We start from the raw sequence: 16,405 nt of genomic DNA, 5'->3' as shown, positions 1-16,405 counted from the left end.
AAATAATTCGGACAGAGAAAGACAAATACTGTATGAACTCACTCATATGTGGAATCTTTTAAAAAATAAAATCAAGCTCATAGATGCAGAGAACAGATTGGTGGTTGCCAGGGGTGGGTGGTGGGCAAAATGGGTAAAGGGAGTCAAAAGATACAAGCTTCCAGTTATAAAATAAATGAGTCATGGAGATGTAATGTACAGCATGGTGACTATAGTTAGTAATACTATATTGCATATTTGAAAATTGCTAAGAGACAAGAAAAAAAATTCTGTAACTATGTATGATGATGGATGTTAACTAGACTTGTGGTATTTTACAATATATACAAACATCGAATTTTTTTTTTAATTAGCAAATTAGGAATAGAAGGAAACTTCATCATTCTGATGAAGAACATCTACAAAAACCTAGAGCTAGCATCATCCTTAGTCAGATGTTGAAAGTTAGCCCCATAAGATGGGGAACAAAGCAAGGATATTCACTTTCACTATTTTTATTCAATTAAGTAATAGATTTTCTAACCAGGATAATAATAAGTCAAGAAAAACTAGAAAGCATAAAGATTTCAAATTAAAAAGTAAAACAGTCATTTGCAGATGACATGATTGTTTATTTAGAAAATCCTAAAGTATCTACGAGAAAGTTACTGTGTCAAGGAAATATAGTGGCATCACAAAATACAAGGTCAATATACAGAAATGAAGTGTATTTCTATGCTATAATCAATAATTCAAAAATGAAATTTTTGAAAATTCCTTTTATAAATATACCAAGAAACCTAAAAACCTTACAAAAGAACTTTATAAAAAGATGTACAAGATCTCAACACTGAAAGCTACAGAAACATTGCTGGAAGGAATTAAAGAAAATGGAAAATAAAAATATCAATTGGAAAACTCACTATCATTGCAATGAAATAGCACTTCATACCCACTAGGATGGTTATAATCAAAAAGACAGAAAATAATAAGTGTTGATGAAGATGTGGAGAAATTGGAACCATCATACTCTGCTTGTTGGAATGTAAACTGGTACAGCTGCTTTGGAAAACAGTTTGGCAGTTCCTCAAAAAGTTAAACATAGAGTTACCATATGATCCAGCAATTCTACTCCTAGGTATATACCAAGAGAAATGAAAACTTATGTCAGTACAAGAACTTGTACGTGAATATTCATGGCAGCATTATTCTTAATAGCCAAAAAGTGGAGAAAATCCAGATGTCCATCATCTCATGAATGGATAAACCAAATGTGGTGTATCTGTACAATGGAATATTTTTCAGTCATAAAAACTAACAAAGTGGACTTCCCTGGTGGCACAGTGGTTAAGAATCCATCTGTCAGTGCAGGGGACACGGGTTCGAGCCCTGGCCCGGGAAGATCCTACATGCTGCGGAGCAACTAAGCCCGTGAGCCACAACTGCTGAGCCTGCGTGCCACAACTACTGAAGCCCACCGCCTAGAGCCCGTGCTCCGCAACAAGAGAAGCCACCGCAATGAGAAGCCCATGCACCGCAACAAAGAGTAGCCCTCGCTGCAACTAGAGAAAGCCCGTGCGCAGCAACGAAGACCCAACACAGCCAAAAAAAAAAAAAAAGTAAAGGATAATAGTTTGCCATGTAGCTAGAGATTAGACAGTGCAGTGATGGTAAGTCCTAGATGAATAATAAAAAAGCAAAATACTGTTAACATTCAAAGTTTACCAGTATCCACTTACAGAGCATCTATTTTGAGCATGGTACCCTCCCATGTATTGTAGAGGAAAGACAAAAAGAGAGCCCCTAGCTAAAGTCCACTATCTAAAAGTTAGGTCAGTTGTGCTAAAACTGCTTCCCGTTTTAATAATAACCTTATATTCTTAAAAGCCAAAAGTAATATTCCCTCTTTTTCTCTGATAGATGCTGTGAGAGAAGTAAGAAAATATTCCTCAACTCATGCCATTGAAAGGAGCTCAGCCAGCAGACCTTCTGCCTATGAACATACACAGATGAAACTTTTTAGGTCTCAAAGAAATCTTTACATTACTGGATTTTCATTATTTTTCTGGCTGTAAGTTTTTTGAAAAGCACAATTTAAAAACATGATTTGTGTTTCTCTTTCTCATTTTTTCTACCTATACTATAGATTTTTTTTTCTGTACTATTTAGCATACTAACATCTTTATGAAAGAACTCAGATGACAGATCCAAATAACAAATAATAATCGTGGCTTGTAGGTTCTATAGGCCCATAACGCCCTGCATGATCTGGCCCCTGCTGCTCTGACGTGTACACCACGTTCCACCCACACTGCCCTTCGCTGCTCATTCATTCATCCATTCTTGCAACAAATATCTATTGAGTTCCTATTGTGTACCCAGCTCCTTCCTGCTTCAGGATCTTCCCACCAGCTTTCCCTTCTGCCAGAATACTCTTTCCTTCCCTCTCTCCCTGGCTAATTTCTACTTTAGCCCCTTTCTCAGGAAAGCTGAGACCTCTGACCATCATTCCCCCAAAGTAGGAAGGTCTTCTGTTGTACACTCCCATAGAATGTGTAATGTATATACTTTTCTTTCAAGTGTCATTCGTGGTTGTAATTAAATACTGTTTTAATTCTTGCCTTCCCAAGTAGAACCTAAACTCTTTGAGAGCAGGGCCTCTGTCTTGTTTCCTGCTATGTCCCCAGTGCCTGGCACAGTGTTTAACACTTAGCAGTTCTGCTGAATGAATAAATGAAGATAACGATTACTACTACTAACAGAGGAAGTTACCCATAAGTAGAAGTGAATGAGCAGTTTTTAGGTTTGGCCAGCCTCACAAAATGCTCTTTAAATTTTGAGCTGAGGGGGAAAAACTCTTACTGGCCTTGCCACACTGTCTGGAATTCTGTTTCTGCTCGTCCTGGCCAAAGGCCTCTACAGAGAAAATAAGTAAATTAATAAGTACCACTGAACCTGCATTCCAAATGCTAATCTTCTAACGAAGATTCCAAAGAAATGAGACACAGGCTTGTTTTGACTGGAAGACTTGAATTAAAAATATATCTTCCTTCTGTAAACATCACCTCCCTCCACCACGCCCACACCTGAAGGGGAGTCACTGGGTAATTATTACTTAAAGTCACAGTTCCTGGTGATTAGTTGCACACTACTCTGACATTTTTTTCATTTTCTTAGAGTGTTGAGACGTCTGGTTACCCTTATTACTCAGCTGGCAAAAGAGCTGTCAAACAAAGGAGTACTTAAAGTTCAAGCAGAAAATACTAACCAGGCTGCCAAAAAATTCATGGAAGAGAATGAAAGACTAAAACGGGTATTTAAATTTTCTTCTTAAAAACTGGTGTAAGTGTTGTTGGTATTCCCAAGGGGTGGTTTATTATTTTTCAGCATCAAAGAGAGCATTTTCATAATATATAAGCAGAAAATGACCATAAATAACAATATTCTACAAAATGATTGTTTCAGAAGTATTTTATTATCTTTAAATTTGTGTGTTCTCACAGTTTCCCTCCATAGTAGATTAATGCCATTAGACCTACTTCCTATGATTCAAGGAGAAAACAGTATTCTGGGAATATGAATTTTAATTCCTTCATTACCATTAATTTTACTTTATAACCTAAAGCAAGTTTTAATAAGTCTCTATTATGTTTCCATTTCCCTTTCAGTTGAATTCCTGTTGTTTTTTTTTGGTGTGGTTTTTTTTGTTGTTATTGTTGTTTTCTTTAAATGATGATTATGTAGGAAGCAGACGAAAATAGTTGATACAGATTGATGACTGCATATAATATTTTCAGTCTCTAATTTGGTTATGCTGCTGATAATTCTTCTTTGAGAACCCTATACTGTCTTTCCCTGGCTACTCAGGGAGAGCGTAAATCAGACACTGATGTTTTCCATGTTAAGTAAAAAGAAGAATGGATGGAAAAATACAAAATGGAAGATACAAAATTACTTTGGGTATTTTTTTTCTTAGGTTTAAAATTTAGGAGTCAGATCTCATAGCTTGAGTGTTTTCAGTTCATTTTAAGCCCCATAAGTTTTCCTAATTCTGCTTCTTAGAAAAAAAAAATCAGTGGAACCTTCAGAAGTGAAACAAATTTTCTTGAAGAAAGAATTCCTAGTATAATGCAATAAGATTATTTCCCTATTATAAATTAATGAAGTATACAGTCAATTATATATTACATCAAATTATATTTATGTAAAAAGTATTGTGAGCCTAAATTCTAAAGCCCAGCCTCTTACAGAAAGAACTATAAGCGTCACCTTTCATCAATGCTAAATGAGTTAGCTGTTACATAGTACAATATAAAGCTTTCTAAAACCTATGAAATAAGTCAAAACTCATTGCAAAAAAAATTTTTTTGATACTACAGTGTCATGGTCACCTATTCAGAAACCCATGTTTTACTTATGATGTCTACCTTATTTTTACTACAAAAACAGGATTCAAACATGTTTCTTTGGGTAGATTATAACCAGCATCTTTTAAGGAAACTTTTAGAGAATAAGCACTGGTTTATATTTTTACTTTGTTCCGTTTTGAAAAAGCATTGATCCATAGATGTCATGTAACTTTCCCTTTGTCATAAATATAGGTCTGGGAAATCAAGCTGTCGGTATTTCTGTATTCAGAAGCAAGCAATACATGTCACTGGAGTGTTTCAGCAGCACAATCAGCCTTATTTTGTACCTTAATATTATTTTCTTCATCTTCTATCCTTTGATCTCATTTCATAATGGTAAAAACAAAACAAAACCCTCAAGGCTTTTATTAATATATGGTGGCTAAACTCAAAAGCACACAGCCTTGTATTTGTAGACTTACCATGTACCTATCTTGATTTACCATGCCCATCGTGTTATAGTAGTGAGTTGTAACTACTAATAGAACACTGCTTTTTTCCTCTTATTCTTGAACTCCAAGAAAATGGAAAGTGTTTTTGTAGTTTTGGTACTGTGAATTTTCTCATATAAACCATAATTAATGTACTTAAATTAGTCTTGTCCTTCAGAAAAAGCACTTTCCTTAAAACATTTCTTTTGGGATTGTTTTCAGAACCAGTTACTAACTTGCAAGGAAATTTATTTCATGATTACTGATTCTTTGATCTGCCACAGCTTCTCCCTTTTTTTGTTCTCCTCTCCTTTGGTTCCATGCTGTCCTGGTTCCCTGCTTCTGCATAATCTGTGGCCCAGTCAGTGGCCCTAGATCATAAGTGCATAGATATACTGGGCTAAAGCCAATACACAGTGGGGAGAAAGTCTGCAAGCTGGATAAAAATACTGTCAGTGCCCAAAGCGTAACTGATTAACCATAGGTCAGAATGTCAAAGATGACTTCTATTTCAAGATACTTCATGTAGGTTTTGAAATACCAGCTAAGGAAGGATAAAATTGCTAAAACATCTCTTCGTTCTCTATCAGAGATACATTATCTAATGGAAAGTGCATTATCCTGAAGTCCAAAAGACTTGGGTGCCAGTCCCAAATCTACCAGTAATTAGCCTTGTGACCTGGGGCAAGTCACCTCATTTGTTCTGGGCCTCAAGTTTATAACTAATAGCTAACGTTGTTCACATGCTTCACAGTAAGGTATTAACTCTTTCAGTTGTTGCAACAATGTTATGAGGTTGGTGCTGTTAATATTTGCATTATATAGATGAAGAAATGGAGGCACAGAAAGGTTAAGCGACTTGCCCAAGATCATTCCACTAATAAGAGACAGACCTAAGGATTGAATCCAAGCAGGCTGCCTCTAAAATCCACACTCTTAACCACATTGTTCTGTGCCCTTCAATCGTATGCTAACCTATGAAAGGACTTGCAGATGGTGCCTGGGACTCCTTTCTGTTATGATATTCAGTTAATAAAAAGAAATAATTATGAAAGACCAATTAATTTTTAATTTAACTGCTTTAGTATAACAACAGTGACGGAGCTTTACTTCTTACTTGTTTTCTTCCCAGCCACTTACCAAGGTGGGATAAGGTGGGTGGGACAGTGAACATGTGTATTATTGTAGCTGGTAGCTATTGAATTTCAGATTCCAGGGCTCTTGGTCTTTTTCCAGCATCAAGTTACACAAAATAAAGTTGAGCAAGTTGACAGGTGCAGTAATGAAAGCTTATTTACAAGACTGACACCAAATCCAACTTTTCCAAGTCAGTGGCAATAATAATTCAAGCAGGCAGGGTAAACATTCCTGTAACTCAGTCGTTCTCTTCCAATTTGGGTAATCACTGGAGGCTGTGTTAACTGAATTCAGTGAAGTAACAGCTAAGATTGTTTTGAACTTGAAATGGTCAACAAACTTGTAGAGATTTGGAGGGTTTTTTCCCTAGTTTCTGCTCTTAAAAATATATATATTTTTTTTAAATTTTGGAGATACGAGGCTCCTTCGGTTTTAGTAGGTACTTCAGTCCTTTATCTCCTAAAAAAATTTCTTGGAATTATACAATATATTCATTTGAGCTTTAATTCCTCCTCTGGATCTGCCTAATCTCTGTTATAACACGGTAGTATTGTATTCGATCTTGTGCTACAGTATCTATGCTCTAGTCTCATCCTTTCCACTAGATTGAAGTTACCTGAGAGCAGAGACCATACTTCTCTTACATTTTTACTCCTTATAGTACATAGCACTGTAAAATATTTGCATGTAGTAGTAGCAGTGCTCAGTAGAAGTTTGTTTTGTTTGTTTAATATATCAGCTTACATTAGAAAAGGAATCACCCTGCAGTAGAAATTCTTTACTGTGTCAGTCTGTTTTAAATTGTCGTGAGTTAACTTTTTTACCTGACTGCAGAAGCTTTCCGTATCAAATTGCTGCCTTTTACTTGGTCAAATAATTCATGCCAGTATATACATGTTCTGTTTTTCAAACATTAATCTAATTTGCCTTTCTTGGTAACTTAACATCTTACAATTTCTTTTTGATAAGTCAACTTCTTCATTCTATTAACGATGATTTCCATCCTGACATATAGATTATGAAATTTTTACCCCATGATGTTTTTATTTTAGTCAAATATTTTACTATTCAGATCTTAATTTTTCTTGCCTAGAAAAAATAAGCTACAAACATAAAATAAACATTTTAAAAGCCAGAATAGATTTGAAAATATAAAGAACGTTGTAAAGGATTAACCGAATAAAGTAATTTGGAGACTGTTCAATGAAAATTAGGTAGAATTGTCCAAGTGTAGAGATGGCCCTGTTATTCTCCACTTACCCATCTCTAGCCTGACAACATTATATTCTTCTTTTATGAATTCGTCTATATAGAACTAGTCTGAGTAGACAGCTCTGCAATTGGAACATAATGGCTTTCCAAGTAGTACTGTCCCCAGAACTATTTTATTTTCCTTAGAGTAACATCACGCAATTAAGGAAAAGACATTATTTATCTAAATACCTTTGAAAATACAATTTTTTTTGGCTGCGTTGGGTCTTCGTTGCTGCGCGCGGGCTTTTCTCTAGTTGCAGTGAGCGGGGGCTACTCTTCGTTGCGGTGCACAGGCTTCTCGTTGCGGTGGCTTCTTTTGTTGCGGTGCACGGGCTGTAGGCGCGCGGGCTTCAGTAGTTGTGCCACGTGGGCCCCAGAGTGTGCGGGCTCACAGGCTGTAGAGCACAGGCTCAGTAGTTGTGGCACATGGGCTTAGGTGCTCTGCAGCATGTGGGATCTTCCTGGACCAGGGATCGAACCCGGGTCCCCTGCATTGGCAGGCAGATTCTTAACCACAGGGAAGTCCCTGAAATTATAATTTTAATTGTAGCCCAACCAGAAACTCTTGTTATTTTCATTTCAGAGATTTCAATCATAGAAGAAATTTTGTGTGTGTTTGCCAAATATCAAGTTTCTGCTAACAGAAGCTTACATTATAAAAAAGTATAAAATACGGTAAAGGACAAAGAATAAAATAAAGACCAATAATTTAAAATACATTGTTCAGCTCTTTTCCTGAAAGAATGGCTATTGCAGTCTAATGTTACTTCTTTCTATAACTCTCTTTTCCGATAGCTCTTGAAAAACCATGGCAAGGAAGAAGAACACATTTTGGAAGCAGAAAATAAAAAACTAGCAGAAGATAAGGAAAAACTGAAAACTGAATTAAAGAAGGCTTCAGATGGTAACGTTGCATGCATGCACAAAAGTAGGAAAAGTATTGTGATATTTTATGCTGTTACACTTCACTGTTTTTCCTAAAACAAAACTCATGGCTAAATGTTCTTCTGGCTAAAATGCCAAGAGTGACCTATTTATAAATTCCTGCTCAAATACGGAGATAAAACACCGTTTCAGCCAAGAGAAACATGCTCTGTTATACATACAAACATGTAGGTGTTTCAGATCTGTGTTGTAAATACAGATGTTCCTCCCTTAGCAAAAGAGCTATGTTCCTGAAAAGTTGCTTGTAAACACATGTTTGGAAATGAATCACATTTTTCCATCATAGTATATTGCTTCTTTGAAAGAAGCAATGACAGGGGATTGCTTATTATTATTATTTATCTTATTTATTATTATTTATCTTATTTATTATTATTTATCTTATAATTATTATTATTTATCTTATCTTATTATTTTGGTTATAAGAAAATACGTTGCTTTTCTCAAGCCCAAATATTTTTTACCTGCCAGATATAAGGAAAATGTTCCTTGAAAGAGATGGATAGGGATAGAGTAAGCCACAGTCTAGGATGCCATCTGAGAGCTTGAATGTCTCATTCCAAACACATTGCAATGAGGACTTGGGGTAGGGCGTCCCAACTCCATTTTCCTGAAGGCAGCTATTTCTTCTACATTTTTTGTTTTTTGAAAAATAGCTCTGTTAGTATTTTCTTCTTCTTAGACACGGAACAAATTATTATTACCTGTAGCTGCATAGCACAGAAAAGTCCCAAGTCCAGTGTCATCCCAGGAAACTCTGAATAAAAGTTTATGGCTTGACCCCTGAGCAACATTCCTGCATGTGACATAGTCCTTGATGTTGTCCAGATACTGGGGAACCTCTCAGTCAGAGTCAAGATAATGATCAATGCATAGACCTTCTCCAATTTCAGATTTCTTCCACTACTTTGTGTTGAGAATAACTTGGAGAATGTTCAGTGACTGAATCAAAGACCTACTTTATACCATTTGTAAGTTTAGATTTTTTTTTAATAGGCCTCAGTATAATAGAAGTTTCTGTACTATAATTTGCTGTTGTTGATTATCTATGGACATTGTTTGAGTAGAGTTGAGTTCATCAAGATGTATTTGAGGGACTTCCCTGGTGGTGCAGTGGTTAAGAATCCGCCTGCCAGTGCAGGGGACATGGGTTCAAGCCCTGGTCCAGGAGGCTCCCACATGCCACGGAGCAACTAAGCCCGTGTGCCACAACTACTGAGCCTGCTCTCTAGAGCCTGCGAGCTACAACTACTGAGCCCGCATGCCACAACTACTGAAGCTCGCGTGCCAAGAGAAGCCACTGTAATGAGAAGCCCGCGCACCGCAACAAAGAGTAGCCCCCGCTCAACACAACTAGAGAAAGCCTGTGCGCAGCAACGAAGACCCAATGCAGCCAAAAATAAATAAACCTACAAAAAAAAAAAGTATTTGAATTTGAGATGGAAAGCCTGAAGATAAAAGCTAATTCTGTTTAAAAAAAATCTGTAGGATATTTCATATGATATGATATAAAATATATAGTTACTTTCCTACTTCTTATTTAAAGTAAAAAAAAAAAGAAAAAGAAAATCATTTAGAGGCAGTCAGTTAAAAAATAAGTAACTCTTCTAGACAAGGTGGTAGATGATGTGATAGGTATAGTATAACTCAAAATTCTAAATCTTCTCATAGTTGGTGTACTGTTGGCTTTTCTGCAATTCCAGACAATTTGGAACATGATCTTGAAGTTTTAACATTTGTATGAAAATAAATTTAGTAATCAGACATTTCAAATGAGAAACAGTGTTCTTTTTTTACCCAACACAAAATATTGGTGCTAATCCTTCTGAAGAATGCAAGGGACTATTTCCAAAATACCTTTAATTAGTTTAAAAAAATTATTTTAAATTTCTGCTTTCTTTTTTTTATATTTGCCAAGGATCCTTTCCCTTATGTTGTAAGCAGAGTAGGACAGAAATAAAAAGACAGACAAGAATAGGTTGTGTGCCATGCTACACCTCTCCTAACCCTGGCCAGCTTAGTTTTTTCTCCCTTTGCCTTTTAAAAATTCCAACTCTGAGATATTTTGAGCTTTTACCTCACAAGTCTGATATATAACTCTAAACTCAGGGTTATTTTGAGTAATATCAAGAAACTCAATATTTCTTTAACAGACAATTCAGATGTTTGGAGAAAATGAACTCTTTGATAATACAGGCATTTTGTTTATGATCTGATAACAAGAGATGCCAAGCTTCTGTGTTTGAAGTGTAGACTGCAAAACTGCTTTCAAAGTGAATCAATGTAGAGGTAAAAGCAGATTTTACCTGTTTGAGTATGTCCTGTTTGGTTCCTGCAAGGTGTGTAGTATTTTATGAACACATTTTATTTTAGATAACATTGTTACTGACCTTGAGAAGATCAAAGTTCCATTTCTAAAGGAGGTATAACCCTGGCTATGTTCTGTTGACCTATACCAATCAGATTCATTAAGACAAGAACTAAGAAATAAATTAGTAGTACAAGATTTGGATGAATTCAGCAGCACAATGCTTTGTACATAGTACCATTCAAATATATTCATAGATTTCTAAAAATTGAGGGTATTAAGGCTGACAGTGCTTAAGAAATGTTTTAGCAAGTTCTTTTATATTTGAAAACTGAGTAGAAAGGCAGTGTGGTTTGTTTCTTAATAGAGGTAGAGTATTTTCCATATGTATGGTCTAACTCTTAGTGTTTCTTTAATCTAAGTGAAATATTTTCTCCAAATATATTAGCAGAAGTAAAGCATAAATACAAAATGTCTGTTTAAACTGATTCAATCCAAATTGGAAAAGTGCTATTCTGAAGGCAGGTATTAAGAGCACTCACTCTATCAGTAGTGCCAAAATCTCTATCAGTTTTTAACCACCAGCTTAGATTTTTGACCAGTTAGTAAATTACCTGTGCTTCAGTGCAGTAATATGACCCTAGTGAGCCAAAGGAGAGCGTGCATGTCCCCAGGCACCCAATTTACACTCAGGACTAACTTAGTCAGGTGTAAGGACCTGATGTGTCATTTTTAATGATTTGTTTAATGGTAACTCTGATGTCCCAGTGTGTGGAGTAATTGGGAAAGGGCACTGCCATGAAAAATGAGACCTTAGGCTCTAAAGAATTTACAAAGTTCACAAGCCCTCATAATAAAAATAGACCTTGTATGTAGTGGAAAACCTTCTGATATCCAAGGAGATTGACTTTAAAAGACTCTTCCAGGAGAGCTTCCCAGTATTTATTCTTAATACTTTCCCAGTATTTATTCTTTTTTAAAATTAATTTCTTAAATTTATTTATTTTATTTACTTATTTTTTATTTTTGGCTGCGTTGGGTCATCATTGCTGCACACAGGCTAGTGCCTAGTTGCGGTTTCTCTAGTTGCGGCGAGCGGGGGCTACTCTTTGTTGCGGTATGCAGACTTTTCATTGCTGTGGCTTCTCTTTGTTGCAGAGCATGGGCTCTAGGTGCGGGGGCTTCAGTAGTTGCAGCACACGGGCTCAGTGGTTGTGGCTCGCGGGCTCTAGAGCGCAGGCTTAGTAGTTGTGGCACATGGGCTTAGTTGATCCACGACATGTGGGATCTTCCCGGACCAGTGCCCTGCATTGGCAGGCGGATTCTTAACCACTGCGAGGAAATACATACCATTCAGTCATTGCGTGCATCCAGGCGGTGGTAAAAGTAGATACAGTTTTGAAAGTGATTGAGTTGCATGTGGACATGTCGCTTCCTCATTCCTTTAGGAGCAGTAGTATACCCATAACATGCTACATTGAAAGTTATCAGGGCTGCCATTCTAATAGTAGAGGTTGAGTAGTAGTGCATTTCTCCTACATAAAGGGAAAAGAAAAAGAAGAAAATACAAAAAAGTGATTGAGGCAAATTCCTTGACCCTGCCCTTATTCTTTCTTCCTTCCTTCCCTTCCTTTTCTTCCTTCCTTTCTTTTTCTTTCTTTCTATCAGCAATTTTTTAGGAACTATTCATATAACTTATTCATTGTAAGATCATTTAACATGGAGCATAATTAAAACTGTCCTTAAAAAGCATACCTATTGAGGGACTTCCCTGATGGTCTAGTGGTTAAGACTCTGTGCTTCCATTGCAGGAGATGCGGGAACTAAGATCCCCCATGTCACACTGTGCAGCCAAAAAATAAAAAATAAAAAGCATACCTATTGAGGATAAAGCAAATTTTTATTTTATTTATTTTTCTTCCAGTTTTATTGAAATATAGTTGACATATGGCACTGTATAATTTTAAGGTGTACAGAGTAATAATTTGATTTACATGCATCATGAAGCAATTATCACAGTAAGTTTAGTGAACATCCTTCATCTCATACAGATACAAAATTAAAGAATAGAAAATAATTTTTTTTCTTGTGATGAGGACTCTTAGGATTCCCTCTCTTAACAACTTTCACATATGACATACACCATTGTTAATTCTATTTATCACGATGCACATTACATCCCTAGTACTTATAACTGGAAGTTGGTACCTTGTGACTGCCTTCACCCAATTCCCCCTACCCCCCCACCTCTGGTAACCACAAATCTGGTCTCTTTTTTATGAGTGTGTTTGTTTTTGAAGTATAATTGACCTACAACACTATGTTAGTTCCTTTTACACAACATAGTGATTTGTTGTTTCTGTACATTTCAAACTGATCACCACGATAAGTCTAGTCAAGTCTAGTTACCATGTCACCATACAAAGATATTACATAGTTACTGACTGTATTCCCCACACTGTACATTTCATACCTGTGACTCATTTATTTTGCAACTGGAAATCTGTACTTCTTAATCTCCTCACCTATTTCTTTCTTCCTCTTACATCCCCTCCCTTCTGGCAAACACCCGTTTGTTCTCTGTCTATATAAAACTCTGTTTATGTTTTGTTATGTTTGTTAATTTTTTTTTAATTCCACGTATAAGTGAAATAATACAGTATTGCTCTTTCTCTGTCTGAGTTACCTCACCTAGCATAACATTGATCCCTTCTAGGTCCATCCATGTTGTCACAAATGGCAAGATTCCATTCTTTTTTATGGCTGATTAATATTCCATTGTGCGTGTGTCTGCATGTGTGCGCGTGCTTGTGTATGTGTGTGTGTGTGTATTACATCTTTTTTATCCATTTATCTTTTGATGGGCAGTTAGGTTGCTTCCATATCTTGGCTATTGTAAATAATGCTTCAGTGAACACAGGGCTGCATGTATCTTATGTTCTCTAATTAGTGTTTTAGTTTTCTTTGGATAAATACCCAGGAGTGGTATTGCTGGAGATAAAGCAAATTTTAAATGCTATCTAAACAAAGTATATACAAACAGAACAGAAACTGATTGTAAAGGCCCATTCTGTGTCCCTAAGTATTGGCAGCATATAACAGGGACCTTAGATTTGGACCAGGAAATGGAATCTTCTAATCCTATTTAAACTTCTCCTTTACCAACTAGAAGGTTTATTTTATTCCACTCTCAACTAGTTTATTCAACTCTGTTCCTGGATAAATGCTTCTCTGTCACTGTGGCTTACCTTGAAAAGAACTAGTATTCTAGCATTTCCTTTTACAGACCAACTTCACTACCCTTAAAGATGTTCAAGTTTTTTTTAAAAATCATCACCCTCTAATGCCAGTAATAAACAAGTCATACTAACATAGGGACCAGGGAGTGAAAATAGTTGAAGCACTTTACAAGAGAAATTGAAGATCAAGATAAGAGAGAAAATTACAAGGGAATTACTATTCTGTATATCAGTAACCCTAAATTCCTTCTTCTTGAGTTCCTTACAAAGGAACTATTTGAGCCATCTATCTATCTAAAAATAAATTCTCAAAGTCCAAACTAAGCATATCTTACAGTTGCAAATTCTTGTGGGTGTAAATTCAACTATCTTTAACTTGCAGTTATATCAAAGCCACCATCTTATTTTAAATTTTGCAATGCTTTAAAAAATTTGGTAGTTTTAGTCATGTTTTTTGTTTTATGACCTTTTAATGAGTTTCTATGCTTTGAATAATAAAAAACATGTATTTTCTCCTCTGTTTACTTATCTGGAAGTTTCTGCTTCTTTAACATCTCCTTCCCTTCCTTTGTTAGCTGAAAAATAAAAGTCCGTATTTTAAAAGAATAGCATAGTTTATTTGAAGGATGTGGCAATAGACTATATGTAATTAATAGTACCTCAGTTATTTAAAGCAAATAAAATATATGACCCACCATTTTAGTCAGGTTTTAGCTCTTAGGTTGTTTTTTTATTTTTAAATGAAAGATATATTGCCATTTATTAGTTTATATTATCTCCACCAAACCAGAAGAAGGAGGCTTTCTTGCTGTGGACTGCTTTCCTGGCACTAATATGTCATGGTGATATTTTCTCCTGCTGTTCCCTGTTACATTCCCATTTAGTTGTGATGTTTTCCTTTTTGTGAGCTTCCTATCTGTTTGTAGGCCCTATATAAAATAAACTATTTAAGTGTCATCCAGTGACCAGGAGGAATAGCTACAGGGAAGATAGTAACTGAAGACAGAAATTCAAGGATACCTTTCATAGCATTGACAATACCAGCAAGCATGACTGATGCTACCTGAGGAAAAGTTTTTATTAGCTCTACAGAGGGGCATTAAAGCAAGAGAAAACAGTCTCTTCCCTGAAGAGCTTTATAACCCAGATGGATGGATCCAACATATATACATAAAGTGACTACAATTTATTTCTTCCCCTGTGTGATACATGAGTTAGTTTACTAAAAAACATGGAGTGGAGAGTGCTAAATGCATACTGAATAACAGAATGTTCCAGGTGATAAGAATATAATCAAGCATAGTTCTCCAAGTATGTTGATGGACATATAGATTGGATCAGCTTGTATCAGGTTTGTGTTTACTGCCAAGTGCAGTACAGAAATTAAGCTGGACAACTCTGCTCTAAAAACACTTTTGAAATGGATGGAAAATAATCAGCTAGGAAAATGAGCTGGAAAATTAAAGAAGGAAAAACCTTTTCTTCGTAAAACTAAATCTCATTGCAGCATCCACTGTCTGTATAGCCTTTGTTCTTTCTATAAGCAAAATTGGAAGGGATAAAATGGGGAACTTCTTAGGAGGTTTCTTAAAATTTCCAGTATAATTTGGATCCTCCTCTCCTCTCATGCTCTGATACTTCAATTTATAGTTCTTTTCAGTAAATTTATAATCTAAGAGAAAAGTGGTAAGACTTAGAAGTGTGTTTTAGGAGAAGGATCAGAAAACTATGGCCCATGAGCCGAATCTAAACTGCTGCCTTGATTTTAGAAATTAAATTTTATTAGAACAAAGCCATGCTCATTTGTTTACATATTTTCTGTGGCTGTGGAGTTAAGTAAACTGGACAGAGTCTGCATGGCATAGAAAGCTGAAAATAAGGGAGTTCCCTGGCAGTCCAGTGGTTAAAACTCTGAGCTTTCACTGCGGAGGGCCCAGGTTCAATCCCTGGTTGGAGAACTAAGATCCCACAAGCCGAGTGGTGCAGCCAGAGAATAAAAAGAAAGCTAAAGTATTTACAGTCTGGCCCTTTACAGGAGTAGTTTACTGACCCCTATTAAGGATTGTCAAATAAGGAAGAACACCTTTTTCAGTATAAATAATGGTGTTGAAGAGATTGGTTTCTGCTGTTAATATTGTTATAAAATTTGCTGTGCACTTAAATGCTGGTTGAATGAACGTTGATCAGATAATTTAAGAAATTATATATGCTTATATATAGTAAAACTAGTTCTTTGTTTACAGTCAAAGTAAACTGACTCTTTCAATTCTCGTGTATGATGGTTTGTAAATTCTTCTAGATTCCGCGTGTTGCTTCTGCTTACACACGAACTTGCTTTATAAAGCATATCCTTTTCAAAGCAGTTTGTATAAAGCTATACCTACACAGTACTTTGCCTAAAACGTACACCCTGATTTTTAAGTGCAAAGCCAGCATATTAATATAATTTGTAATTATTCTTTGCTAAGTCACAGAGCCAAAATTCTTTTCTTAAATACATTACTTAGCAACCCAGCTAAGATTAATGAAGGAAGTCTTCATGCATTTATTGGTGTTTCATTCGCTAATAGCGTAACAGTGGGGCTGATTTTATTTATTAAATTATAAAGCCTGCTCATCAGTTCCTTGGCCCCAAGTCCCAGTAATCCTTATAAGTATTAGCATGCCTTACATCCCTGTCTTTTCTAAAACCCAAAAGCACTT

The 16,405-nt window shown here is 36.0% G+C and overlaps 1 protein-coding gene across 6 annotated transcripts in view; it reads left to right on the top strand.

Moving 5' to 3' along the window:
• Positions 1–16,405, top strand: part of BCAP29 (B cell receptor associated protein 29) — a 56,263-nt gene that overhangs the window by 7,694 nt on the left and 32,164 nt on the right. For 5 of the 6 annotated variants that reach the window (XR_014266965.1, XR_014266966.1, XM_082473634.1 and 2 more), the window contains exons 4-6: positions 1,900–2,050; positions 3,157–3,292; positions 8,006–8,138. Coding sequence is in view for 4 of the 6 variants with exons in the window: in XM_082473634.1 (XP_082329760.1) it covers positions 1,900–2,050; positions 3,157–3,292; positions 8,006–8,138 (420 nt within the window). In the remaining 2 variants the exon portion in view is untranslated. The remainder of the gene's footprint in view (positions 1–1,899; positions 2,051–3,156; positions 3,293–8,005; positions 8,139–16,405) is intronic. The other variant, XM_082473636.1, reaches the window with a different exon arrangement.

This window comes from Balaenoptera physalus (genome assembly GCF_965194825.1).
Source record: "Balaenoptera physalus genome assembly, chromosome: 8".
Taxonomy (NCBI): Eukaryota; Metazoa; Chordata; class Mammalia; order Artiodactyla; family Balaenopteridae; genus Balaenoptera; species Balaenoptera physalus.
This window is presented reverse-complemented; position numbering and strand designations above follow the sequence as displayed.